This window comes from Homalodisca vitripennis, chromosome 4 (genome assembly GCF_021130785.1).
Source record: "Homalodisca vitripennis isolate AUS2020 chromosome 4, UT_GWSS_2.1, whole genome shotgun sequence".
NCBI classification, from domain to species: domain Eukaryota; kingdom Metazoa; phylum Arthropoda; class Insecta; order Hemiptera; family Cicadellidae; genus Homalodisca; species Homalodisca vitripennis.
Window position 1 is genome coordinate 171,686,922 of NC_060210.1, and position 27,406 is coordinate 171,714,327.

Genomic DNA, 27,406 nt, shown 5'->3' on the forward strand with positions numbered 1-27,406 from the left:
ATTAAATTATGGTTTTTTTCAGGCTTGGCTTCCAAGTTATAGTCTACTAGAAGTAGTTCAACGAGAGATGGGATTACGAAAGGTGCCTCTTCCCATCCTAAACTCTTCCTGTCAGAAATCAGCTTCTCAGAGGTATAATATCTTGTCCTCAAAATAAAAATTCTAACTTTAAACTAAAATAATGTACCCACAAATATTTTTGTAATTTTCCAGTACTGTAAAAATGCAAAACAATCTATAAAAATATACTTTTTGAAAAAAAAACTTATTTTTAGGGGAAAACAACAGAAATGTTACATTAATGCTGTCAATCAGAGCAGAGCATAACATTTGTTTTACAGATATTTTAAAACTATTTGAGAGAATAAAGTTGTGTTTAAGATATTTTAAGCTGCAATTATGTGGAAATTTTTATAGTAAGAAGATTGTAGAATTAATTAATTTTTAGCACAATACCATGTTAGATGGGAAAATAAAACTAATAACCCCCTCACACTTCATTTAAATATACTGATATACAGGGTGTACATAAAGTCCTGCACGGGTATAATATTTTCTGAACGATACCAGATAAATAAATAAGATTTGGTACATCAATACTACACCTAAAAATCTACTTTTTGAAGGAACTATCAGTTTTCTGTAATATTATCGTTCAGAAAATATTATACCCGTGCAGGACTTTATGTACACCCTGTATATACTGAAATATGCAGTAAATAAAATTATTTGTTTTGTAACTTGTAAAGTGTTTATGTGTTGGCAGTGAGGTGTTGCCAGTGAGAGTGACACTCAACCAGGCATCCAAGGGCCTGGGGACTGGTGGAGACACGGATACTCCTGCTGTTGACTACTTTGACTACAACAATAGCTAAAACCTCTACTCACTGTCATTTATACGGGTTCATCTCATTGTTAATATTGCTATTGTTTCATATTGAAAGTTATCTGTTTTCTGTAATCCAAAAGGACTCAGGATTTTTGTAAGGATTATGTACCATAGGCAGGCATGTTACAATTTTGCTTTTGTTTTTTGTAATTTATATATAATATAACTTTTACATAATATAGGTTCCAGTTATTAATATAACTTCTATACATATTTTACACTTTTATCAATAGTTTTTTCTTTATGGACCTACAATTTTTAAATTGTATATTTCTGTGTGAATCTTCTGGAAGTAGTTCTACACTGTCTGTATTATTTAGTTTATATCTATGTACTTTGACATTTCTTTTCTTTCCAGCCTGATGTGATTAAAATGACAATAAAGGCAAAGGATCTTTGGTATTATTATATTCTGTTATGTTATTGTGTTTGTTTATTTAAGTGCTTGATAATCTAAAATAAATATTTCATTTTCACAATATGCGATATTTATTAATCCATTTAACTTTGCTGTTTCTGTTTAAGCTATAAATTGCATTCCTTTCAAATTAAATACCTTTGAGGCAGATTTTTGGTGTCATTGTTTGGATTAGATGTTTTCTATAATGCAGATTGTTAGTTTGTTATATATTTTAGGTAAAACCTGTAGTTTTTTAGAAATGATTTAAACTATGTAAATTTATATTACTTTTAAGTTTTATCTATTCACATGAGAATATTATATGAAAATAAGTTTGGTGGTCATTTTTAATCATGGGCATTCTGTTAAAAGTATTTTATGTTATACTGGTTTGGTTTTAAAATTATTTCAAATATATACATATATAAATATTTTAAAATTAATTTTGCTTGAAAGTAATTAGTATTATGATATTGCTTTAATTTATTGTACCAAACACAAAAAATTAAAATTGTGTCAAGATTATGATTCTGCATTATTTTCCTAAATCCCTTCATCCTGAACTCTTAAAAGAGTTCATACATTTTTACTTTTAAACAGTAAACCCATATTATTGGTTAGTTAACAGAAGTTGTTACTTGAAAGTGATTGTTACAGTGGCAATCAAAAAAATATTATTAATTGATGCACATGATCTTTTTATGAGTTTTACGTTTAAAAATTGTCTAAATCAAAAAACTATATTTCATTGGAGCTCTTCTTATTGAAAAAACCATTTTATTACAACGAATACACAATTATTGTCCAATGATTTAAAATGTAATGTGCAAGGCCTTTTGTCTCATTACGGGGCATGGTCACCTGAGGAAGCATCTTCACAGAGTCGGCATCCTTCAGGAGGATCCGCTCTGTGTAGAAGGTGTAATGAAGCAGGAGGAGACTGCTGAGCACCTGCTCTTTGATTGCCCCGCAATAGCAAGAGAGCCGGTATGCCATTCTTTGGTAGTTTGGACAGGGGTGGCATGGGAATTTTCCCAGGAGGACTTGATAGGTTGTTTTCGGTGGTTTGTGGAAACTGCTGATATTGTAGACTGGTGGGCCTTATGGTGTGTTTCCGGGTGTGCGCAAAAAAGCCCTTGAGGCTTAAGTGCATGGTAGTAGGCCGCCCCAAGGGAAAATATAAAAGTCATCCTTCTCACTGATCGACTGCTGAGACCAAGTTCTGCGCTGTGCCACCTCACTGATTTTCGCGGACGTCGTCCTGTGATGCTTAGTGCACACGAGCAATGTTCTCTGAGATCCGGTTAGTTTAGTTTTTTTCACTACCACCTCTTTTTCTTTGTTGTGCTTAGTATTGGCTTCAAAGTTATTTTTATTTTGTTTATTTTTTTTATTTTATTTATTTCCACGGCAATCGCCACTTTTACAATACAATTACATACATGTACATGAGAAATAATCAATAAACTATAAAAAATACAACAACAATATCGAACAATTTCAATGCAAAAGATATAAATATATAACAAAAGTACTTACTAAAAAAAGGCGAGTAAAACAGAAAAAAAGGTATAGTTGAAACAGAAATTTATAGAGTGCCATATACTAATTTGATGATTTCTTCTCTGAAATCTAGCAGGGCTGGTGGAGAAGAAGTCAACAAGATGTCCCATCTCATTTCCGCTGCGTAGAAGTCGAGGTATCGTACTCTGTTGTTGGTTAGGTCGTTGAGTAGTACAGTCTTGCAAAGGTGTCTCGCAGTCTCGTATGCCCAGGAAACATGGAAGTAGATTTTGTTGAGTAGTTGCGGGCAATCAATGCTTCCGATGATGATCTTGTGGAGAAAGATAAGATCATGTATCTTTCTACGAGCCTCAAGAGGAGCAAGGCCATGCTGTAGTTGATAACCAGCAATTGGAACATTCATGTAGTGGTGGCCATCTCTGAACACCAGCTGTTCTGACAAGACGATGCTGAACTCTTTCAAGTTGTGTTTTGAGTCCTTCTTGGGAAGGTGACCCAGATGGAAGAGTTGTATTCCAGGAGAGGACGAACAAGTGCTTTGTAGAGGATCAGCAGGGCGTTTCTACTGAAGATTACGAGTAGAGCGGAAGATAAATCCAAGAGTTGAGTTTGCTCTATTACAGATGTATTGGATGTGATCAGCAGGGTGAAGAGTTGGTGTTGTGATGACGCCTTTATTTTATCTAACTCGATGAAGAACGGTGTTGTAAAAGAGAGTAGTTGAAGAGACAGGGTGTAAAAGATCTTGAAAAGGTCATCACAGCGCCATTTAGATATATTAAGGTCCATAGAGTTATTCGCTCAAAGGAGGACAGCTTTCCTTGATGGTACGGGTGCCTGTGGCGATAGTTTAAATTCACAACAGAAAGCGCACTGAGCAGTAATCACACTATCCGCGTTTTTGTAATACGTCTTCACAGCAAACATATGTTGTGTACTCGTCCAACGCTCCATGGCTACTGAAAAAGCACCATGGGAAGGCTGGTGTGTGACATTGTTGTCCACTTGCCTAGACGCTCAAGACAACATTTACCTAACTCTTTTAACTCCCCATCAAGCCGCAGTTGAAATTGTAGCCGTTTCACTGCCTTGTCCTCTTACAAACAAAATAAAAGACCCACTATAAAGTTAAGAAAATATATAAATGTACTTTTCACACCGTTATTAATACAGGTGTCTTGGTTAATTGAATAAAATATTCTTGAAACTATAAATCATTATGGAAGTTGTAATATCTCTCAGAAGTTGCAAGGTGGATATAATGAGAGACAAGATTTTCATTTTGAACACAAAAATAAAATGGACTATGCAATGAGACATATTATGTGAATGGTGCTTATCGACATAGGTTATTGCCAAGGCATCTGACTATCAAGTGGGGTGGAAGTACTGACATGATCTGGGTGGCGCTGTGTTGCTTCACCAGTGAGCATCTGGTTAAGTCACAATGTAGTTTCACTGTGCTATTCTAAGCACTTGTATACTCTCTTCAAATGACCCATTGCAATTAACTCTCTGCCAACTATGAAGTTTGTAACCTCATTAGATTTCCTTAGAAACAACCATTGGAAATTTAGTATGTTCTGTGATTGGGAAACATTATAGCTTTATTGCAGTTAAAAAATGTTGCCAGTTGTTTCGTAAAGGACAAACTAATTTCAAACAACAAGCGAAGTGGTCTACCATCTGTGGTTAACGATGACTTTGTTGAAACAAATCAATCATACGGTTTTAGCCCCCCCCCCCCCCCCCCCCCCCCCCCCCATGTCTTTTTTTTAAAAAAACCAAGACACAAAATAGATCAAAGATCACAAAATATTTCTTAGCATTTTCCACAGATATAAAGAACTCTAGTGTCTGAAAAATTGTAGCTGAGAAATTTGGATATCATACATTTTATGTCCAAATAGAGCCTAAACCTTTGATTAATGAATTCAAAACAAAAAGTATATGGTTCAGATCTAAAGCTGTTTACCCGGGTACTATGTAGGTGACATAGTTTTTTAAACATAGTGAGTAATGAAAATTCGGTTATTTATGCCAATGTTGAAGAAAAAAGACAATCAATGGAGTTGAGTCATAGTGAGTTACATGCTCAGGCAGCAGATTTTTTATTAAGTGGTTGTTGAAAAGCTTGTACATATTTATTTATTAAAGCACCTTGCTTCCCATAACTACTTTGTATTTAAGTGAACATAAAGTAAGTATGGAAATACTCATATGGGTAGTTGAGTTTGGGAATATTAACAAATGGGATTTACATATTTTCAAACGAATTATTTTTAAACAAATTGGCAATACAATATTTATAAAAGGAACAACAATAGGCATTAGTTTTAAACTTGAATCAGGCCTAGGGAAAAGAAAGAGAGGGTGTGGGACAGGTTTGTGTTGGAACACTTATTCACAAACCTATCACAGTTCTTTTGGGTTTAACACTGAGTTTCTATGGAAAGTTGTTTGGTGATTCCCTTTTCCCCCTCTGACATGACCAATACTGTTGTCTCTTAACAGTGGCTAGACTGTGAGAGCCCTGTGCAAAATAAGCAAATGCGGCTCCAGGGAATATGAAAAAGTACCCTTCCCCACCCCAAAACCAAATCACCACAACCCACACCCCCCCCCCCCCCACCCTCACCTTCACAAATAATATATATATATATTAATATATATGTATATTGTGTTTGTATATTTAGATTTTCCAAATGATTAAAAATTTAATTTTGGAATTAATATAATAGTTTTTTTATAGTAAACATTGAACAATGAACTTGTGATAAAAGAACGATAAAAAAAAAAAAAGGGGATAAATTCCTCTTTTTAAAGGATTGCTCGAGTTTATTCATTATTAGCCTAATTCAAAGGTAAATGAAAAAAATACAACAGTAGTTTCAAAACACTACGACACTTCTTATTGAATTTTTGAGTTTTTTGAACTCCTCTATTAGCTTGTGCACCTCATGTTGAAGCATTCTCTGTTGAATACCACTTATTACACTTGCTCCGCCAAACCCTTCACCTCTACATTTAAAGATGTCTAGCCCATTTTCCTCTCTGGATTGTAGAATGGTGTTATCTATTCTTGAGGCAGTTTGATCTCTGATATTATAAAATTGGTGAATGATTCACAGATTTGTATCTCTTTGGGTTTTCCATTGTCACCTTTAATAGTTATAACATACTAAAAACTTCGCTAAGTTGATCACTCTGGGTTATTATAAACTTCATCACTTATCAATGAAATCGTTCCATTTTGTAGTTGAAAATGCAACAAGCAAGTTTTTCTCAATTTAAAGAAAGTATATTTTTAAAGACTACAAAAATACCAAATATGTTGTACTTCCTTCTTGTGTTTCATAAAAATTCTTAAAAACCAATTTTTTGTAGTTAGCTGAAGGGAATTTTCATCCTACTATGTTGGTAAACCTGATTGATATTTCACTGTACATCTTAATTGGAATCAGCTGTTTAGTGAAACAGAAGTATCTGACACGTCAGCCTAAAAATAACTGTTTACTGATATTTTTGAGAGACTGTGCACAATAGCATGTTAGTGTCCAATTGTAATACATTTTATAATTTTATAAAAAATATCAAATAAAAAATCCGTTAAAAGACGCAGTAAAAATCAAATAAAATCTGTATTTATTTCCTCAAAAATATAATTGAATATTCAGAAGTAAATATCTTATATTAAAGAAGAAATGGAGCAATTGGATAAAATCAGTGTATAATAGTTCTGAAAACTTCTTATATTACAAAACTAATAAATATATACACCACAATCAACAGAGACGATTCAAATAAAAAAACAGCATTTACCTTTAGATTTAATTTGCTGCCTAAATATTGTAGGATTAAGAAAATTAAAAAGAAGCCTAGAGCATGTGTTAGATCTTATAAATAAATATTTTGAGTTGAAAATTATATATTTATTATTTTTTATCTCGAAAAATGTATGGATTAATTTTATAAAATTGTAATTAGAAAAAACATATAGTAAACATAGAGTAGATTATCGTTATGATTTAATAATCTGATAATTAATAATAGTGTATAGAACAGAAACAATGCAAAGAAAAAGTCATAATAAAAATAGGATAATTGCTTAGTGAAAATGGATTCTTCTATGTATAGTTTGGAGAGGAGGGAAGACTGTCTCATCAGTCTATGTCCTTCTGTAGTCTACAGAGATAAGTGGACTTGGCCTCCTCACTGCTAATAATTAACACCTCCTGGAATTTTCTGGAAATTTCTAAAACAAGTAGAATAATTGCAATATACAATATGTTTCAAATTAAAACTGTTTTGTTGTCACAAATGGTTTTAGGGTGAATAGTGTTAAATCTGGAACGGAAAATTTGCATATTGTGTGTTATGAATATGTGGGGGGTTATTGAAAAAATTGAATCAAAATGTTTATAAATATGTAGAAATAAGATTGTAATAGAAGAAATTTTAATAGGCAGAAAGTTAGTTTTTGAAACAATAAATCAGAGTGGTGCCTCCTAAGCCTCTCAAAACCAGCTTTCAGGATAGATTTCTGAACCATAGCTGAAATATTGAGGTGTGGGAAAGCACCCCAAGCCTGAGGCCCATAATATATAGGTATTGAATATAAGCATAATACATGGGCTTTACTACAAATCAATTTGATCTATCCATTTCATTCGGGCATCAAACACAACGCCCAAATATTGATATGATGACACTTTCTCAATTCTATTACAGGTACAGGCACTGCTATAGTGATTACTACAATTATGAATAGTTAAATTGTGTAAGTTGTTATCTGAATTTGATGTAAGAGAAGTAGGAATAAATTTAATTTTTGAAACGTTAAGTGATAAAAACATTGTGGTACATCCATTTTTTAATTGTCAAGATGGTGAATTAAATTTTTTTGAACGTCCTACTAAGATTTACCTTTGTTAATAGTTATTGTCATAAGCAAAACTGCAAAAACAAGTAGTTTACCACAAATCTGCAGTTTTAAAATGTTATTAATATTGTCAAAAGTAATATAGGACCCAAAGTACTTGAACTACTCCATACTCTTCAGGAAGCTCTTCCCCATTCACACTACAGATAGACACAATATGCTGTATGTCTGTATAGTAACCCATGAACCATGCAAGATCATTCCGTTACACCAATAGCTGATAGTTTTAATTTATTTCCATCTATGTACACTATCAAACGTTTTCTTAAGGTCAAGGTTTTTTGTTTACATACAAAAGAACGTCTGAAATATTTGTGTCAATCCTAAACCCGTATTGACAATCCGCTAATGTAAGACTGTATTGAAGGCAATTTAATTAACAAGCTGTTTTTGATGATTTCTTCCACCACCTTAGAGAACACGCTTAATAGTGAAATGAGGCGTTGGTTATTTGTGCAATAAATGTGTTAGCTTTGTGAAGTGGGAATACTTAGCTAACAAAAACTATCAGTGAATATTCCATACTCCAAGCCAAGGTTTATAATAATTTGGAAAATGTTTGGAGAAAAAATTAATATTTTCTCTACGTGTAGAAGCCGGGACAACCGTCATAACCAGGTTCACTTACAGTGCGATGTGTGAATAGTGAGTCCCGCCCGTAATCTGCATCATCGATAATCAATGTACCCCCGGTGTTATGTAACCTCACCAAGTTATGTCCAACACTAGCGAAAAACATGTTAGAATCGTTGGCGACCTTTAACATACACAATGAGTAACTAACTGGGTACATTTGGCAGATAACTTTCTACCGGAAATGAACCACTGTAAATTATTTTTACCTGGCAATTAATTAAATTTACAACCCAAAAATTTTGAGATTATTTTGATATTTATTTAATTTAGACCTGTAGTATACACGCTTGGAAGTTTTGGCAGAATTAATTGTATAGCCTATTGCCTTTAAAGTGCAATAAATTATTTTAAGAATTACTTTAAATAGGCCGTTTTTCTCTAACGCGAATTAGTTTAATCTGATTGATAGTAACCCTAAATGATTTGATAATTGTTTTCCTAGATTTGTCAATATCATCACCTACCATTGTAAAAAAGTCATATGCAAAGCCGTTTGCACTTTCGTTCTGAAAAAACCTCATTCCAGTCGATATGAGCAAGATGACAGGACGAGTGCAGAGTCTATATTATAATCATCTGTGAAACTGAATTTATCGTAACCGCTGGTGCTGTAACGTGAAAAGTAATAGCGAGACCAATGCTGTAGTGATCAGTTATCTTAATCTGTAACACATATGTCTATACGTTGTTCATGTAGTTATATCGTAAAAAAATGATCCAAGAATAAATTTCTAGTTTTTGTTATTTTTGTTGGGTAATTCTCTACACAGAAAGAGACTAAGGCTAAGTTTACAATTCAAATATCTGTCAGTGTTAGGGGAGTTTGTTTCTAACAAGTCAAACTTAAAATCTACAGCCAAAATAACTATTTTGTCCTTTATTCAAATTGTAAGGTAATTTTCAAATGAAACTGAATGCATAACGTTCAGATAATATTAAAGTAGAGTTTTATGCCAAAAGTGTCACTCAAAGAAATGTGTGACTTACCTAATAACTGGCAACTGGTAATTACAACACTTGCCGGGTTTATTACGCTGCTTATCAGTAACTATAAAGTAAAACCTGTTAATGGCCCACCCCTCCTCAACCTACACTCTGTCAATATTATTATACCCAGAAAGGGAACATCATTGTGTCAGTAAAAATATCAAAATTTCAACAAAGTTTGAACTTTGGAATACGTTATAAGTTTCAGTTTATACGAGTAATAATCGAATGAAATGTTTAAGTTTTTCTACTACTAAGGGGTTACTAACATGGAAAATCTCTTTGAATTTAATATATGATTTTAGTTATAATAATCGTTGTAGAACAACAGAGTTGTCACCGCTCCCATTCATTTATTCCCAAATCACCCACCCGGCTTATTCTTTACTTGTAATAAAAAAATATATTATTCAGCTATATAAACATACGATCACAGTTGAGTACAACCATTCAATTACGCTTGAACATTACCATTATAACGGATTGCTTCCTCTTATTTCAGTAAGATGCATATATCTCATACTACTTAGTAAACTATCTTCAGGTACAAATTTCAGTGTTCATGGTTAAGAGTATCAGAGCTTTAGCCTGACGTTTTATATCATGTTTTGCATGTATAAGAGCATTTCCGGTTCGAATTAAGTATATTTCCAACGCCACGGCTAGGCTGTCTGCCTTGTTGCCTCAATTAAAAATACAAATACATAGGTCTCGGAAATATTCTGGTCAATAAGCGTTCACTTCTAGCCCTTGTCACGTAATTCTGGTCTAAGATATTTCCAGTGCCATAGTAGTGTTGCCTTGTCCTGACGAAGAAAAAAATCGTGGTTAAGCATAGGAGTAACCAAAAGGGGATTTGTGTGTTGCAACACCCCCTCTCCCATTGATTCAAATATTCAACGTATATTTTAACTTATGTTAAACTCGTACAAACGTACTCCGAACTATGTATCATAGTTCAATTTGTTGTATTTGTTTTGATACTTTAACTGTAACAGTTTTAGTAAAACCCAGTCGTGCTCAGTAATTGTCGGGAATGACGACTATTTCTGCAATCCTTAGTGGTTGACAAATGTGGCCTAGTCGTAACACAGTTTTCATCGCTTTCGTTGTTAACGCTAAACATTAGTGAGGTTTGTTAATAATGAAGACCGGTAGCGGTATTAGTAACAAAACAATAAAAGTAAAAAACCTTTAGACTGCTCATATTAATATCTTAAAATATATTATTTCTTAAAAATAATTAAATTTCACTCCCTGTTAGTGTTACACTTTTCGGAATTGTTTTAACCAAATTTGTCTAAGACATATACAACATTACATGTTATCAAAACTCCTTTTATAGTTGATCTACCTATAAAAATAAAATAATAACACACTGGCGGCGAACTTCTGATATATTGGAATGTATGCAATAACTTTCATATTTAATTTATTTTATAACATATTTCAATCAAATTCTCACATAAACTGCAAGTCCACAAACGAAGTAAAGAGAGATCGTGATCGTTCGTATTGCTACGTTTTATATTTTATTTTTCACACTAGAACATATTTTTTACGCCAATTCCATGAATAAAGTAAAACTAAATCATAAAAATAAAACGTAATAGAAGGTAAATGTTAAGCTTGTATTCAAATAAACTTCAAAACTACAATAATTGTAATTTCTATTTCTGAAGCTGTTTATGGCATGTTAAAAAATGTACTATTCAAAACAAAATCAATGTAATTGTAAATTAATAAAGAGGGTAGTATTAATATGCTATATGACAGAAAATATTCTCTGAAACTTTCTCGGGATCCAATCAAGACCCAGACGTCCAGTAAGTTCATCGCGGAGCAAAGATTCTATTAAAATACTTAAGAAAACAAAATCTCCAGAAAACTATACCATATCTCTGCCTGGACTCAAATATTCCACTTTAAGTCAACCTGAGAGTTTCCTGGTTGACAACAAAAGCCTTAATGAAATCGAAAAAGAGAATAAAATTGTGCTCATTTAACTCAACGGAAGTCACTGCTTTGCGAAAAATATACAAACGGCGTAAATTGTGGAGACATTATGATGGCACCCAGATTATTTGTTTCCAGAAAGTAGTCCCCCCCCCCCCACCCCCCCCCCCCCCCACCCCCCCCCCCCCCCACCCCCCCCCCCCCCCACCCCCCCCCCCCCCCACCCCCCCCCCCCCCCACCCCCCCAAACTTAAAGACAAGTTATAAAACTTTTGGATTGCCATAAACAGCGTTGTTGTCAATTTCGGTCCAATTAAATAGTAACTGGGCAATGCAGTTGATTTTATCATAATCGTTCTTGGAAAAAACGAGATTGCAGGTTTACAATTACTGTGTCTAAAGCAGCAAAGTAAATGCCAGTCTTGAACATCTGTTCAGGTTCAGGTTCAGGTGATTGATGAAATGCAGCATCTGAAGAGCTACTACTAGCTTCAAGTTTTTTCGGAATCTTCCGTTTGCGTGGTAGTGAAGGCCTTTCAACTGACAAACCTTTCATAACCATATTTGTTACACTGTTCTTCTGACTCATTCCACATCTGAATAAAGCCATCATCATTTCTGTCCAGTTTTAAACAGTCAATGACTGATTCAACTTTTGCAAAAACCTTAGAAATGTCAAGAGATTCACTCTGCAGTTCTTTGGAGAGTATATCAGTCTGACTCAAAACGCTGTGCAATAGTTTTAAACTGAATACAAATTCAAATGTGCTGATTTTGTTTGGCTAGACCATCAGCTTCGGCTGCAATTTTACGATTTGATACATTCGTTTGCAATAACTTCCAAAGTTTCGTACACTTCAGGGAGCTGCTCTAGAATTACATGGATTGCTTTGTGTCGAACTGTCCATCTAGTTCGAGACAAGCTCACCAGTCTTTTCATTTTTGTTTCTCCGCTTTGCTTACATATTGATTCAAATATTGAAAACCTGTTAGCTGATGCATTAATTAAGTTATACAGGTGATTTACTATGGATAAGCAATTCCGAAGCTGTCTTATTTCTTCACAAAATCTCTGAACAGCCAGATCAAGCAAGTGGGCATGGCAGTGTGTGTACAAAGCTTTAGGCTCTTCTTCTTGGAACCTTGAGGCAACACCTTTGAATTTGCCGCTCATGTTACTAGCTCCATCATATGCCTGGCCGTGCATTTTATTTAAGCTTATACCCAACTGCTGCAGATACTGTTTAATAGTGTGATGTAAATTTTCACCAGTAGTGTCTGACACATCAACGAAGCCCAAAAACCTTTCATTGATTTTTAATGTGTCCATCTATTTTAGTAATGTATCGAATGCAAATGCTAAGCTGTTCACGGGTTGAAATATCCGTAGTTTCATCACAAATAATTGAGTAGGCCAAAGCCTCACTCACCTCTTGGACAATTTGTTGAAGCATTTCACTTTTTATGCAATCTATTATCTCATTTTGTACCTGGGCACTTTTGTATGAATGGACTGGGGATTTCATTAATGTTTGGATTTCCTTCCTCCATTTGAGTAGATCCTCAGTTGTAGCAGTTCTATAAAGTTCCCCCTGTTAAATGAAAGCAGTACCCTCATCATGTCCTCTTAAGGCAAGATTCTGTTTTCCAAGGAATAGGATGTTTTTCAAATTATGAATTTTAAATACCTCCTATTCATCTCAAACCATTTTAGTATGTGCCCGAGGGACAACGAATCTGCTACCGTGCTTCCTGCTTTTCTATACTCATTGAGAAACTGTTTAGATTTTTGATGGCATTTCACTATTCTCATGTTTCCTGAATTTTTCCAAAGCTTTCTTCCAATTGTTCATGCCCAGTTTAGTGAATGACTCCTCCCCGCGACCAGGCTTATGTTGACAAAATAGTCGGCATGGGTAAACAAAATGCAAGCGTCTTTAATGGGGCTATATTCGAACCCAATTAAATTCACTGTACCAGGATTCTTTGAACTGCCTCGATTTGGATTGAATCTTGCTTACCTTAAAACAATCAAACAGGCTGAAATGCTCCTTTTGCAATATCTGCACTTTGTACTCCAATGAAGGATCTCTACTTTCGCCCTGGAATGTAGCATCACGATCTGGGCGTAAACAAGATGGCGATTCATCACCAACGCTACCTCCAGTGCTACTTCCCGCTAAATGTCTATCTTCATTTACACTTTCACTTGAATTTCCAAGTTTTTTAAAGAATGTTAGTACAGAGGACTGTTTCTTAGACAAACGAAAACATCCGCAAAAATTACACAAACAATAGCAGCTCAGCTAGTAACAATAAGCTTATTGAACGAATAAAACGTGGCGACCACCTACACAACACAACACACGCGCACTGAGCTGGTATGATATCCCTCCGCCAGGCGTCGTCAATGCTCGGAGGCCCTCGGCCGGCGTCGGCTGGGCTCGGGTGCATTCGATCGGCTGCTCCAGCTCGGGCGCAACCGGCCAGAGTCGGCTCACCGGCACTTGTAAAATTTAGTTGTAACACGCGCATACTTTACACACACAGAATCAAATTAGATGCATACAGAAAAATAGACTAACGGGGATCTATATTAGTTATTCATTCGTAACTTTTAGTGTATACATATACGTAAATTTAAAGATAATTTATATTATGTTTTTCTTTTTTTGCATAATGTTGGGGGGGGGGGGCACGTGCCCCCCCGTGCCCCCCCGGCCCGACGCCACTGCCGAGGTGACATAACTGAGATAAGAATAAGAATTTCCTGATTATCTGTCACTCCAGAAGAAAATGCAAAGATCCTTTAAGAACTAAGTGCAATGAGAGGATTCTCAGCTTCTGGTTCTAATCAAACAAAAAAAAAGAAAAGGATTTGAAGAAGGAGGAATGAGTAAACGTTATTAGTGTTAAATTTTGTTTAGGCTCTATAAATCATATTTAAATTGTATTTACAGTTTGTAGTATATCAATTACTTTTGAGTATAACATAATATGCAAGACAAAAAGATCATTGAACATGAGAGTTGAAGAACACAAAGGAACAAGTGGAAAAGTCTTAAATTGCTCAATATTTTTTGTTAAGAACATTATATGAAGTGGGAAGAAACCAACATACTACAATGTGAGTTAATTTTTTGAAACAAGTTTAATTGAGGCTTCATGTTCAAAATTAACAGATAAACCACCAAGTCAACCCTCTGTTGAAATCAAGCAATTTTATCCTTCAGTAATAAAAATGAGTTAACTGTGAAATATATAAAATTTCAAACACTAATGTAATCTCAGCCAATAAAATTTGACACATGTGATAACTTTGGTAGGAACATTGTTCTGCAAGATGTTACATGTTTTAAGATAAACTACAAGTTATACATATTTAATTTCAGAAATGACTCTGCATGTTTCATTATTAGTAAATTTTGAATTGTTAATAAATAACATTATTATTGTTTGCCTTGTACATCCAAAACTTTTGTTCATCATATATTGAAGTTTGTACTGCTCCATTAACATCTGATTTTCTGTTTTATGTTTGACAAAATAACATAATTATTTATTAATTTAAATGCAAGTACTGTGTTAGTAATTTCTTTTTCCAACCTTAGATTCGCTCTTGATTAGCCATTTATTTAATAATGTGCAGTTTATTTACTTTGATTAAATTATATGTTTTATATATATATATATATTTTCGTTTTCAAAAAGGATACAAAAAGTGTGTGTATATATATATATATATATATATATATATATATATATATATATATAAACACAGATAAAGGTTTAAAAGAATTTAAATATATTGATTTATCTGATTTGCTTAAGTAATCTATTTCTATTTTAATGCTCAGCGAGTGGGAAAAGTTACTATAAATGAGCTACGAAAACGAGGAATGACAGGAGAGCAACTACGGCGCATTATGTGGGGTCGAGCTTCTATTTCCACTCCTCAGAAGATATCAAAGAAGATGCCTGTAAGGTAATGATTTTAATAAATGTTCATAAAAATTAATGGGTAGGTAAAACTGTACTCCTCCCATAACATGGGCAATCGTGTACATAACCTGTATAACCTGAGAGAGATATTTTATGAATATGTAAAACACAAACAAATATCTAGAATATTCCTTCCCTATAAAACATTGCCCAAGAGATCTGCCCAGACTGAACACTTGACTCACTATATAACAACCAAGTATGAGAGACAATGACAATATTTGTTATTTGACTGTCCAGCAGTAACCCACTGGCAGACTTACTGACAGATGTTGTGCCTCCTCCAGAAGACAAGCCAGCACCTGCACCATCTCTTGGGGGAGGGTTTGGTGATGCTCTCACAGCTGCTCTAGATGTCATTGCCTTTACTAACGACCTTGACATATCAGGTCCCTCCCCATATTCTACAGGTAAACAATAGTTTCATAAAGGGTCTTTTATTACTTCTTTTCCTTTACTTATGCATTATTAAAGTTGAGGAAAACATAACTTCTGAACATTATAACTTGCTTACAGGTCCCTGCATTTCTTCCTTCTATGTGATGGACATAAGTTATTAGTTTCATGTATCTTCATAAGTCTTCTGATAGTAATTATGAGAAATATATCATTTATAACCATGGCACAAAGTTTCATAGATTATTTATAAAAATAATCTAAAAGTTTAGTTGATGGACTTATGTATTCTTCATATAGTATGATAATAAGACCTTTAATGTTACTATTAAAACCGATTTTGAATTTAAGAAAAACCAATATTGGTTATAATTTTTATTCTATTGTGTTGTAGGCCATTTTAGATAACAATCCTTTAGTTTTCACATTTTATATGTAAAAAAGAATTTCTGTTTTTACTAAAATTGTGTTGTTTATGGGAATAATTGTATTCTTTAAACTATTACAGGTATTCAATTAATTGTTAATTTTTTATTTCTATGGACTAGAGAACAATAAATAACCGTATAATAGTATACTGTAACAAATGTGGAAAATAAAATAAAACATTACAGTCTAAATGTATACATATATTATCTAGTTACAGGTTACCTGATACTATACAACTTAATTGAACAATTTGTGTACAAATTTCATTAAGACGAGAAAAAAATAATAATCGTGAAAGTAATAAAATTGTTAATTATTGAGGGCAATTTCAATATAGGCATTCATTTTTATCTTCTTTGTCCTGGTTAACCCTAGAACTAGCCATGTACTTTTTCTGTGCTGGCAGGCCTATTTTGGCAGATAAGCAAAGGTTTTATTAACCTATTTGGGGTAATCAACTGTTATCCAACTATTGAAGACCACTATATTTTGGTACTCAATGGTTATCCACATAGAGAACAAACGCTGACTAATTTTGTATAGTACAAAATATGAATGAATCATCATGATTGAAAAACAACTTGAAACGTTAGGAGACATCCTTATGTTGCATCTTTGTTTCTTTAGCTCCGATTCACCTTCCTCTCAGTGCAGCGTCTGGAATCACAGATGCTGGCTGTCACAGACTTGACTCCTGCAATCTGGAGTCATGTTCATCTGAATAGATACAACAAATTCAACAAAAGCTCAAAAATTAACTCTACATCGTTTTGACATCAGAGACAGACTACAAAATATAGTGTAATCAAGGTGAAGAGGCGTTCTCATTGTCTCATCAGGTGCACAATGTTGGTTTTGTACTGTGATGTCATTACCTATTGAAATAAGACTTTGTTTTCAAGTTGGTAATTTTGGTAGATTGCTTGTTTACTTGCCTAGCAAACGGATATTGCATTGGGTTTTTTCATTAGTTTATGTTGTAATACTGTAATTTAGTGTTGTGCTTAATAAAATTATATTGTCACAGCTATAAATTCTTGTAAGCTGAAACTAAATAAGCAGCAGTTTTAATCACAATTACAAATACTACACTGGGTCTCACATGTTGCAATATGTTTTAAATTATAAAAGTCTTAGGAATATTATTTTTCAATTATCAATAATTTTTCAACTTTTCTGTTTTTTAAATTATACATAATTAATTATTTTATTATTTATATTTCTAAACTAATGTGATGAAGGGGTGTGGCGAATAAGAAAAAATAGAGAATTACGCAATGTATACCAAGATCCTGATATTGTGGCTTTGGTGAAGGCAAAGAGAATTAGCTGGCTAGGACATGTACATCGGAGACAGGAGGGCACAAGGTTAAAAGAGGTCTACCAGGCGGTACCGGCAGGAAGGCGCCCTTTGGGTAGGCCAAAGATAAGATGGTGCGATCAGGTGGTCGAAGATGTGACCCGGTGTGGAGGGTCTGTGGATCTGGCGGAAGACAGGGTGGCGTGGAAGAGGCTCATAGACGAGGCAAAGAATCGACTGAGATTTGTTACGCCCCGGCAGTAAGTAAGTAAACTATAAACTAAAGCCAGTGTGAAATGAGCAAACCCCATTGTATAGATTAAATTACATACAAATCATGTATGTATGTGTTTACTATAAAAACAATATAATTAGCTAAGAATTAAAAAATTTCAAATTATTTCAGAAAATGGGCCATTGGCTGAAGATCCGTTCTTAGAGCTGTTCCTCAGTTCTGAGCAAGAGACACTTGACGTGGCACATTTGACTGCTCTAGCTGAGGCAGCTGTTGCTGCTTCCATTACAGTAAGTTTCTCTTAACTAAAAATAATATTCTATTCATTGTTTTATTAAGAATACCTTACTTAATATTTTTTTGGGCTGGAAGGTTGCGGCGCATGCCACTATAGATTTGAATTTTGGGCGCCTAATCTATCAGAAGTTGTGAACACGATAGCCAGTGCGCCGACCTTTAGGTCATAGTTTAGCAATGGGAGCCTCCTATTTCTGGTTTCCCCAGTCTATTGTCTCTGATTCTGGCAGTTGTTTCAAATCTCATCAGTTCAAAAATGTGTGCAATGAGCTTGGGATTAAACACATTAGGACTTCTCCTTATTGCCCGAAAAGTTCACACGCTGAACGTGTGAACAAAAATATCGGGGTTGCCTTGCGAATTTTCCACCACTAAGACAATACTCAGTGGGATGGAAACCTACATTTTTTTCAAACCGCCTTTCATTTCTAAGCACGAGAGTATTGGCACATCACCCTCTGAAATATTTTTGGGATACACTATCCTTTGGAAAATAAATGGAATCTTGATTAACTTCTAGAATCTAATTCTGAACCAAGAAACATGGAACAGAGATGGAGTAAAGCTCTAAACAATATGATCCGTGCTAAGGATAAAGTATCTAAAGAGTATAATATAGGTCGAGCACAAGTTCCCTTTAGAGTGGGTGATAAAGTAATGTATCGACTATTTAATCTGAGTAGTGCACCCAAACATGTCTCAGCCAAATTGCAGCCCATTTGGTCTAAACAACTATAAATTAAAACCTTTACTTCCCCTGTAACAATTGCCTTGCATGGCCCTAAAACCAAGAAATTTGTTTTTTACTGATAAATGTTATAAGAATCAACATTCTTTAACATTTCCCTTATAGTTGATTTATCAACCAATTAATCTCCTGTCAACAACCAGGCTAAAGTTATAGCGAAGCACACACGCCAGTTAGTCAGACTTTATTTATTGCAATAAATGTTATCTGTGTGTAAATTAGTGTTCATGTATGGTGTATTGTTGATAAATATTACTATGTATTTTCGATCATGCGTGTTAATTTACTACCTTATAATGGTCAGTTATATGTATATTTATTTGTATGTGTTAGTTATATAGAGTGGTTATCCTATCCACAAATTAATGGTCATTACCAATCCTATCCTGGCAAATTAACTTATCATAACTCTGAGCAAACAGAAGTTTTATTTCTATTTGAGTTATTGTTTGTTGGCCAGATCCTTCTCGATCTGAACACTCTATTTAGGGAAAACTACTCGCCAAACAATCTTGAGAAACTAATAGGTTGGATAAGTTTAAAGAACTGTGTTAGCAGACCTATTCCCACTTATCCTTGCCTCTTATGACTGTAGTCACTAGGAGACCTCATCAGTTAGATTTGGATTTACTTTTCCAATGGCCATATCATCTTTTCACCACCTTTCCCGTATTTTAAATATTGAAAGAAAATTAACAAAATAATTGTATATGTTCTTCCAGAGAGGTCATAGGGACCTTTCAATCCCTCTCCTTCTGCATCCGGTGGATTGGCTTGTCGGTTGCAGGCTTGTCTCCCGTTGTGGGATAATGGCCAGCTACAAAGGAAGAAATATTCTTATGAGTTACACAAGAATAAAATATCCTTAACTTCTCCTTTCCAACTTGGCCTCTTTTGGGAGAGAAACCCGAGTCTGATGATGGGGCTGAATGAAGATTGTGCTTCTCAGTCAAACACGGTTTCCAGAATCCTGAATCCTTTTTACTTAGATTATCTTCAATAAATTTAACAAACCTTTTAAAGAAGCCCAACTTAACGATGGAAGAGTTAGAAGTATATAGCAGGCATGTGACATATTGGTGATAGATAGCTTTTTGTTGCTTTCCACTTATGGGTTGAAATTGCCTGTGGTTGAGGACTGGAGCTGTTCAGCGAGAATGGGTGCAGTTTCTGCACTGCCTTTTGCATGGTAGTTTTTTGAAAATTTTAGCAAGCTCTGCGTTCTAGTTTAGGATAATTGGCTCGATTTAAGTACAACTAATTCACTTCCATCCAGTTAACATTCCTCATACCCATTCTACCACTCGTTATGGCTAACCAAATTTCCTTCGAACTCCTTGGAGAAGGAGAAGAGGATGCGGCGAGTGCCACTATAGATTTGAATTTAGTGCGCGTAATCTATCAGTAGTTGCGAACACGATAGCCACTGCGCTGACTTTTAGGTCATAGTTTAACAATGGGAGCCTCCTACTATCGGGAATTCTTCTGGACAGGTTCTGGTAGGATGATTCCTGCCTATGTTAGCAAGCGGAGAGCGGAGGTTGCGTCGGAGTTGATGTGCGGCTATCAGGTAGAGTAGACTGGGTAGAAGTGTATGTACATTGTAAAGGCTTAAGTATAATAGTTAGGGAACTTTCGGAACCGTATCTAAATTATTATTTTATCTTTCCTCATCAAAGCTGGTTGGGTTTGGATAGGGAAAATCTAGTGGCGGATCCAAGGTTAATAATTAGTCCTCTGGAAAGGTGACCTTTTCTGGTCGCGACAACATGAGGTCGCAAGGTAAATAAATCATGCAATAGTTTATCATTACTGTGCCTAGACCAGAGAAAATATGTAGCAATTAAAATAGTAAATGTAGATTTTTAAAACTTAAAATAAATAGTAGCAATAAAAGGTTAAATATTTTGGAGACATAATTATGAAGATATAATATTAGATATTATAAAAATACCACAGCTTAAGAAAATATTCAAGTGGAGAAGTACAATAGAAGTTTCATCATAGAATGTTATATTTCATTTAAGGTTACAATTTGTTGTGCCTTCTTGCCAACCCCAAGCTTTTTGATTTCTGAAGTGTCATAGGATAGATCACTACAATCTGTGACCATCTACTACCTGAAGAGATACAGTAAGATCAAACATGGAGTACTAGTGAGAGAGCAGTCTTGTCTCTTTTCACAAATAGGTTTATGACACATTATAACTACTTTAAACCTGTCACATTTGCGTGCATTTTAAAAACATTCAAATGTACATAATTGTAGAATCGACTATAATATATTATATATTTGTTTATTTCTTTACAGGAACCAAAGCAAGAAATGCCTGTTCCAGATCCAGTATTGTTGGCTGCTAAAGCCAATCTTGAACAAATTTCAAATTTAGAGCCCAGTGACAGTGATGGACTGGGAGGTAAAAAATACTGGATAAAAATACATACAGTAAAACCTGTCATAGACTGCCTAATATAATGGAATAGGTTGGATATTATTAAGCCAGATAATGGAATTTTTATATGAAAACAGCAAATTATTTGTAGCATTATTTATCAATGTCACAGATTACGTTTTAACCCTTTGACTGATCAAAATTTTTTTATTTTTTTCCAAAATTGATATGATTTTTAACAGGGTTATCCCCTTAATTGATAGGCTAAAATTAGCTTTTTTTGTAGTGTTTTACTAGATAATTTGTAGCTTTATTATGTAATATAATAGAAACTTGAAAGTAGTTTTGTTCTTTAGACATTTAAATGGCCTATTAGGAAAAAATATTAAAAAAGCCAAAAAATTACTTTAAAATATTTTTTTGTTTTTGTTTTTATTTATAAAAAATTTTTTCTTACTTTGTCAGTAGTAAACTAAAATAATTTTTTGAAATTTCTTATTGACAGTAATTTATTCTAAAAGTACGTATTATTGCCAACAAATCCAGAAAATTTGAAGCATATAAGTTAAAAAATGCACGACTTATTGGTAAAATAATAAAAATTTACTTACGTGAATTTGAGGCAATCTGTTTGGAAATCTGGAGTCAAACACATTGAATGTTCTATATTAATTAAATTTGTTGGTGAATCCTGTCTTAAAAATACATTTTATTGTCTAAACACAACACTAATAAAAAAAGTTATTATTTACAATATTTACAGTTTTTTAGTTTTTATAATTTCAGTGGCAAACATGCTTGCCGAGGCATTCAGCATGTACACCAAGACCACACCTTACACACACTGTCCGAGACCTCCGCCTCTTTCCTTCAGGATGATTGTCACCTGAACAGGTTCAGCACAGTTTTTCCTTCTTCTCAGGTAATTTCCTGAGTACGAAACCAACTGATGGACCATCACCACCACCCCGAAGATTTTGCGGGATTTGCTTACTTGCAAGCCATTCCGAAGAAAGATCTCCTATCACTTCTTTCATGAACTCAGCCCTCTTCAGTTGGCCTTGTGTTGTATTTAACTTATTATTATAAATATTATAATAATAAGTTATTAAGTTAGTTATAGTATAGTATAGTTATTAATAATAAGTTATAAACTTACTATAATAAATTTATGATGCAACAACGATATATCGTTGCATATCAATTTTCGCCCGAAACATCAACAACGATATATCGTTGTGTATCACTTTTCGGTAAATTCACTCACAACGATATATCGTTGCATATCAGTCAAAGGGTTAAAAGTACTATGTAATTATAGAAACATTGAATACTGCACTAAACCCATTTATTAAGTAATAAATGTTATAAATTTATGACATAAAACAGTTTATTCTGTTTTAAAGTTTAAAACTAATCTAATGCACTGGATACTTTTAACTGGCATGAGTATATGTAATACAATAAAACTAAAAAGGATATAAAATAAGTAAAAATTTAATTTACAAAAAATTAACATTCAGTAATGTGAAGTATTTAAAATTCACATCTTAACTTGCTAAAATGTAAAAAGTAACAATCCCACCATTACAACACATCATAATGCACATATTCAAAACATCAAAGATTTGCCAATGTTCTTTCTAAATATATAGTGCAGGAATTTGTCGTAAGGAGAAAGAAAGCCTCCATCTCTCTCTCTCTCTCTCTCTCTCTCTCTCTGCTCTTCTCAAGCCTCAACCTCAATGGCCATGTGTAGAAGAAAGAGATCAAGCTTGCCCGTGGGGCCATGTGGCATTCCTTACTCGTAAAGTTTACAGTTACAAAACATATATTGTATGTCACCATACCGGATGTCAGACAAACCGGATATCACAGGGTCAGGTATGACAGATTTTACTGTTTAAGCTTACTTTATAAACAATGATTATATCGTAAACAGAGCTGGCGATACAAATTGGCGGTGAATGACAGCTTTCTTGCCTACTGCGGTTGATCACAAAATTGTTGTTTTAAAACACATTAGCTATGTTATTTTTTCAATTGAAATGTATATTTTTTTAGTTTTTAGTTATTATTTAAGTAAAGGTTTTTGATTTTAACATTTTAGTATATAGCATGAGTGTATTTTTCTTTCAGCAAAATGAATGTGCATCCAAATAATAGTACCAGCAAAACAGATAAAAAACACATGTTATTCATAGTTAAACAAGTGGAATTACTTACAATGTGTGTAAATATTTAAAAATTGAGAAATAAGATTTATCAGAGAGAAAATTTCTTTCAGAGGTGGCAGAAGAATGTAGGATATCTCACAGTTGTGTGTATAAAACCATCAAGGACACTGCTCAGTGACTAGGACAAAAAAAGCAATTTGTGACACCCAGGAGGAAAATTTCACAGAAAATACCTAAAACAGATCCAAACAATTATGATATACAAATCGGTTTTCCCTAGTTCCCATATACGAGTAACTTCATTTTAATTGTCATGTTAAACATAACATATTTAGATAATGTAGATAACATAACATAGTTTAGGTTATCATTTAAGCTTTTCAGTTCACACAACGTTAAAATATTGTTTACACAGTTATTTTTTTTTAATATTTTAACAACCGTGTTGTTCAACAGACCGTACATAAAAAGATTCTTCATCTTGAGGGAAAGAGGTCAACTTTGAAAGAAATTCTTTAGGTCCTTCAAAGCAAAATAAAATGTTGGGTAGAATAACTAGTTTGAGTTAATTATTGTGATCTTGGATTGACATGAAAAAACTAAGCCAATAGGAAATTGCTAAGTGACATTTCAGGCTTTAGACTAGCCATACCAACATACTGGAAGGAATTTAAAGAGAACAGACAAAAAAACCACTTCACTGTATTTTATACACTGTAGTTTGCATCAATGATAAGAATATCAAGTTTCTAAGGCTCTAAGTTTCTTGTAGCCAAGGTGTTTTGATAGTATAGAGAGCTAATCTTGAAACTTGAGAAAATGTATCAGACAAATGACATATTCCTTCTTTGTCAGACTTATCCTTCGCCACCTTAATCATGAATTTATCCATCTTTCATTCTGCACTTCTCATGCACTACACCATCACTCACAAAATTTTCACTGTGGTAATGGAATTGTCCAAAGTAAACCATTCTTGTAATTCTCTAATTGAAGAAATTAGAGATGTGCCTCAAGTTAGTGACCTTCCAAGGTTGCAACAAACTTGATCTATCTGACCACTTCGTTCAGATCTAAATATATGATAATACCAAGCGACAAAATTTATTCTGAAATTATTACTGAATGCCCATTCAAAATAATGTTATAGAAAAGAATCAAAATTACTTTTGTCAACATTCACAATTATAGAAATGTCAGAAACCCAACTATGAAATATGTATATGACACATGTATATAGTTTCTAAATCACGAGTTGAACAAGTTTTTATTAAATAATTTGATTCCTGATAAAATAATCTGAATTTGTATTCCTACATTTTTTTAAAAAGCTACAAATATGTGTATTTTGGTAGATGGGCCACTTCTGGGGCGGGGCTCTCGTGTGAAACGAGCCAGGTCTGCACACCAGCGAGTTGCACTTCAGTCCTCGGATAAACAGCAGCTATTCCGGCGAAATAATGGAGGAGACTCCAGTTCTAACACCTCCAGCCTGGACTATGAACTTTCAACCCCTGCCTCTCTCTTGCGGCTCACTTCACCACCTACAGGCAAGCCTATTAAGGCTCCCAGACCCAAGGAGGTTACCAAGGCCAGACCTCGACCTAAAACTGCTAGAGTCAATAGGTATTGCCTGCTAGTTGTATATTTTGTTTTCAGTCAATTCCAAATTCCAGAAAACAGATTTTTTTATTCTAAGCCACAAGGACTGTTCTCTGATTCCGTGCTATAAAATGTTGACATTATTTTTAAGAGATCATCAGTCTGCACTGTTCTTTTGTCTAAATAAGGTTCAGAACTCCCTCCATCATCACTATAATTGATTGAAGTAGTTATTTAATTAATCATTCCACAACACCTGGTCTCCATAAATCTTCAGCCTCTGAATACACTGTCTCTGGGAACTACATGTTTTCTATCTTTGAGCTGGAATGTCTGCATCTGGTCTCACCAGATAAAAGTTTCTAACTTTGCGAAAAACCTTCGGAGCCTCAACCCTCTAGCAATCCTTGAACTCCCCAGGCTGCAGCTTCCTGGGATCTTCTCAAAGCCTCCATAGCTTCGGCAACCATGCACTTATCTAGCCTTCTAACATCTCGCCCACTGAACCCTGCAAGAGGAGCGTCTCACCTTTTGAGACAACCAAGAAGCTTTCAGGCCCTTATTTCAATTGAGTATTAAAGGCTTCTTTTATGAGCTTTGCAAATATTTGACTAATAACAAGGTAGAAACTTAAAACGGCTTTTTGTGCCAAATGTTATCCTCATTAAATTAGAGATTTAATGTAACTGGTTTGTATTTATATTAGACATTCACCATAAAATTCTGCCTTCAGGGATCGTGCTTCTAACAACTAGAACACCATGCGATAGTCTGTCTCATAACTTTACAGACAAGCCCTGTAAATATGTACTCGTATGCAATATTGGTTTTTTTTAATATACATGCATATTAATTTAATGTAGATTAAAATTCTGTTTGTAGTGGGTGCAAATAATAATATAATGATTTGACTGGTTTGACAGGGTTGCTCCAGCCTGTGATGTACCTAACAGAAGAGGAGCCTCAGCAACTTCAGCTGTTTCCCCTCCTCCGCCTCAATCTCCCCCAGATCCCCTGGAGCCTTGGAGTACTCGAGGCATTACTAACATGAACACCATTCTAGCCTGGCCTCAGAGTGATCATGACAGTCTCTAATATGTACCTCACTAGCACATCACTATCTCTTTGAGTCCTTGAGTAATTGAGTCTTTACTAAAACAGAACCTGGCCTGTCTCCAAAGTGATCATGATAATCTCTAATATGCATCACAGCTATAGCACTCCATTTTTGTATCTACACTGATTCTAGCAGAAACAGTGAAATGCACTTAAAAACTTGTATTAATAAAACATGTTAAAAGTCCATATTTTTTAATCACGACCAATTTCAAATCATAGCAAATTGATTAGTTAAACTGCTGTCACTTTCATGTATATGATTTTAAATTAATACACTTCTGTGATATTAATTTGACTTATTTATTCTTAGTTGAATTCAAATCAAATTTACATGGTTTAGTATTTTTAACAAATCGAATGGATACTTTTGATTCAGATTAATAAAACAGTTCTTTAGTGTTTAATTGAATTTTTTACATGTGTTCCCTGGAAGTATTAATTGTGATATATCTTATAAATAAAAATGAATCGCAAAATGTGTTGGTAAGCGCAAATCTTGAGAATGGCTGGACCAATTCGGTTAATTCTTTTTGTAAAATGTTCATTGAAATCCATGGAAGGTTGTTATGAAGCAAAATATAAGAAAAGTTACCTGAAATATTTTAGAATTTAGAAAAATTGTAGTTTTTACTTTTCATAATCCAAATTAAACTGGCACTAAATAGCTGTTCATACCTTCAGTTTTATGTCGACAAATTGGCTGAAAAATCTGTTTACATTTAAATTTGATCAAATATTAAGTAAACAGTGCTTGATCAGTAGTGCAATGCAGATAGTAAATAAAAAGTGAATACCAAAATTTTACTCCTGATAGCGCCAGTGATGAATTTAAATCATCTAATGCATTTTAAATGTTAATTAAAACACTGCTATGTAACCAACGTTAATGAACAAAGTTATGAATATTTCCACATAAGTTACTTTAAACTGGTGGGCTCCCTTGACAATGTGATATGGCATTTGAACAGTGGCTTTTGGAAAAACAGAGAAATGAACACTAAAATGCCTCAACAATTCATTCTTTCCCTGGCTACAGTCCAAAAAAACAAGTGTAACGCAAGACTTTAATAACGATTATTTTGGAATGTTGCATAACCTTAATAAGGATTTCCCCCTTATACCGAAAGTACATAGGAAGTAGGTATTACTTCCCCTTGGCCATAATAGGTCCTATGTATGTGTATATTTTCTTCATCAGGACAACAAAACAAACAACTATATCCCTGGAAATATTTTAACTAAAATTAGATTACAGAAGCCGATAGTAGACGATTTTGATCAAAGTAGATTTCAGAGAACTGCATAATTGAACGTATCTAGACTTTGATCGAGGAAATATTGCAAGCTGAAACGTGACATAGTAAGTGAATTTAA

At 34.1% G+C, this 27,406-nt stretch overlaps 2 protein-coding genes across 4 annotated transcripts in view; both read left to right on the forward strand.

The window, feature by feature from the left end:
- Positions 1 to 976, forward strand: part of LOC124360626 (protein shuttle craft-like) — a 44,170-nt gene extending 43,194 nt beyond the window's left edge. For both annotated transcript variants that reach the window (XM_046814392.1, XM_046814393.1), the window contains exons 17-18: positions 23 to 132; positions 767 to 976. In XM_046814392.1, coding sequence (XP_046670348.1) covers positions 23 to 132; positions 767 to 875 — 219 coding nt within the window. In that variant the 3' untranslated portion in view covers positions 876 to 976. The remainder of the gene's footprint in view (positions 1 to 22; positions 133 to 766) is intronic.
- A 14,204-nt stretch (positions 977 to 15,180) lies between these two features.
- On the forward strand, positions 15,181 to 26,436 carry LOC124360628. 2 transcript variants are annotated; one of them, XM_046814394.1, is made up of 6 exons: positions 15,181 to 15,319; positions 15,577 to 15,746; positions 17,868 to 17,986; positions 21,053 to 21,158; positions 24,667 to 24,937; positions 25,837 to 26,436. In XM_046814394.1, exons 1-6 carry the CDS (start codon positions 15,234 to 15,236, stop codon positions 26,006 to 26,008), a joined length of 924 nt encoding a protein of 307 aa, XP_046670350.1. In that variant the 5' UTR covers positions 15,181 to 15,233; the 3' UTR covers positions 26,009 to 26,436. The 2 variants fall into 2 exon arrangements, with proteins under 2 accessions (XP_046670350.1, XP_046670351.1); XM_046814395.1 differs by having other exon boundaries at positions 15,196 to 15,319; positions 15,580 to 15,746.
- The last annotated feature ends 970 nt before the right edge of the window (positions 26,437 to 27,406 follow it).

Coding starts and splice junctions, on each gene's coding strand:
- LOC124360628 (XM_046814394.1), top strand. CDS start 15,234: ATGACAGGAGAGCAACTACGGCGCATTATGTGGGGTCGAGCTTCTATT. Junction 15,747..17,867: donor TCCCTCCCCATATTCTACAG/GTAAACAATAGT, acceptor AAATTATTTCAG/AAAATGGGCCATTGGCTGAA. Junction 24,938..25,836: donor AAAACTGCTAGAGTCAATAG/GTATTGCCTGCT, acceptor CTGGTTTGACAG/GGTTGCTCCAGCCTGTGATG.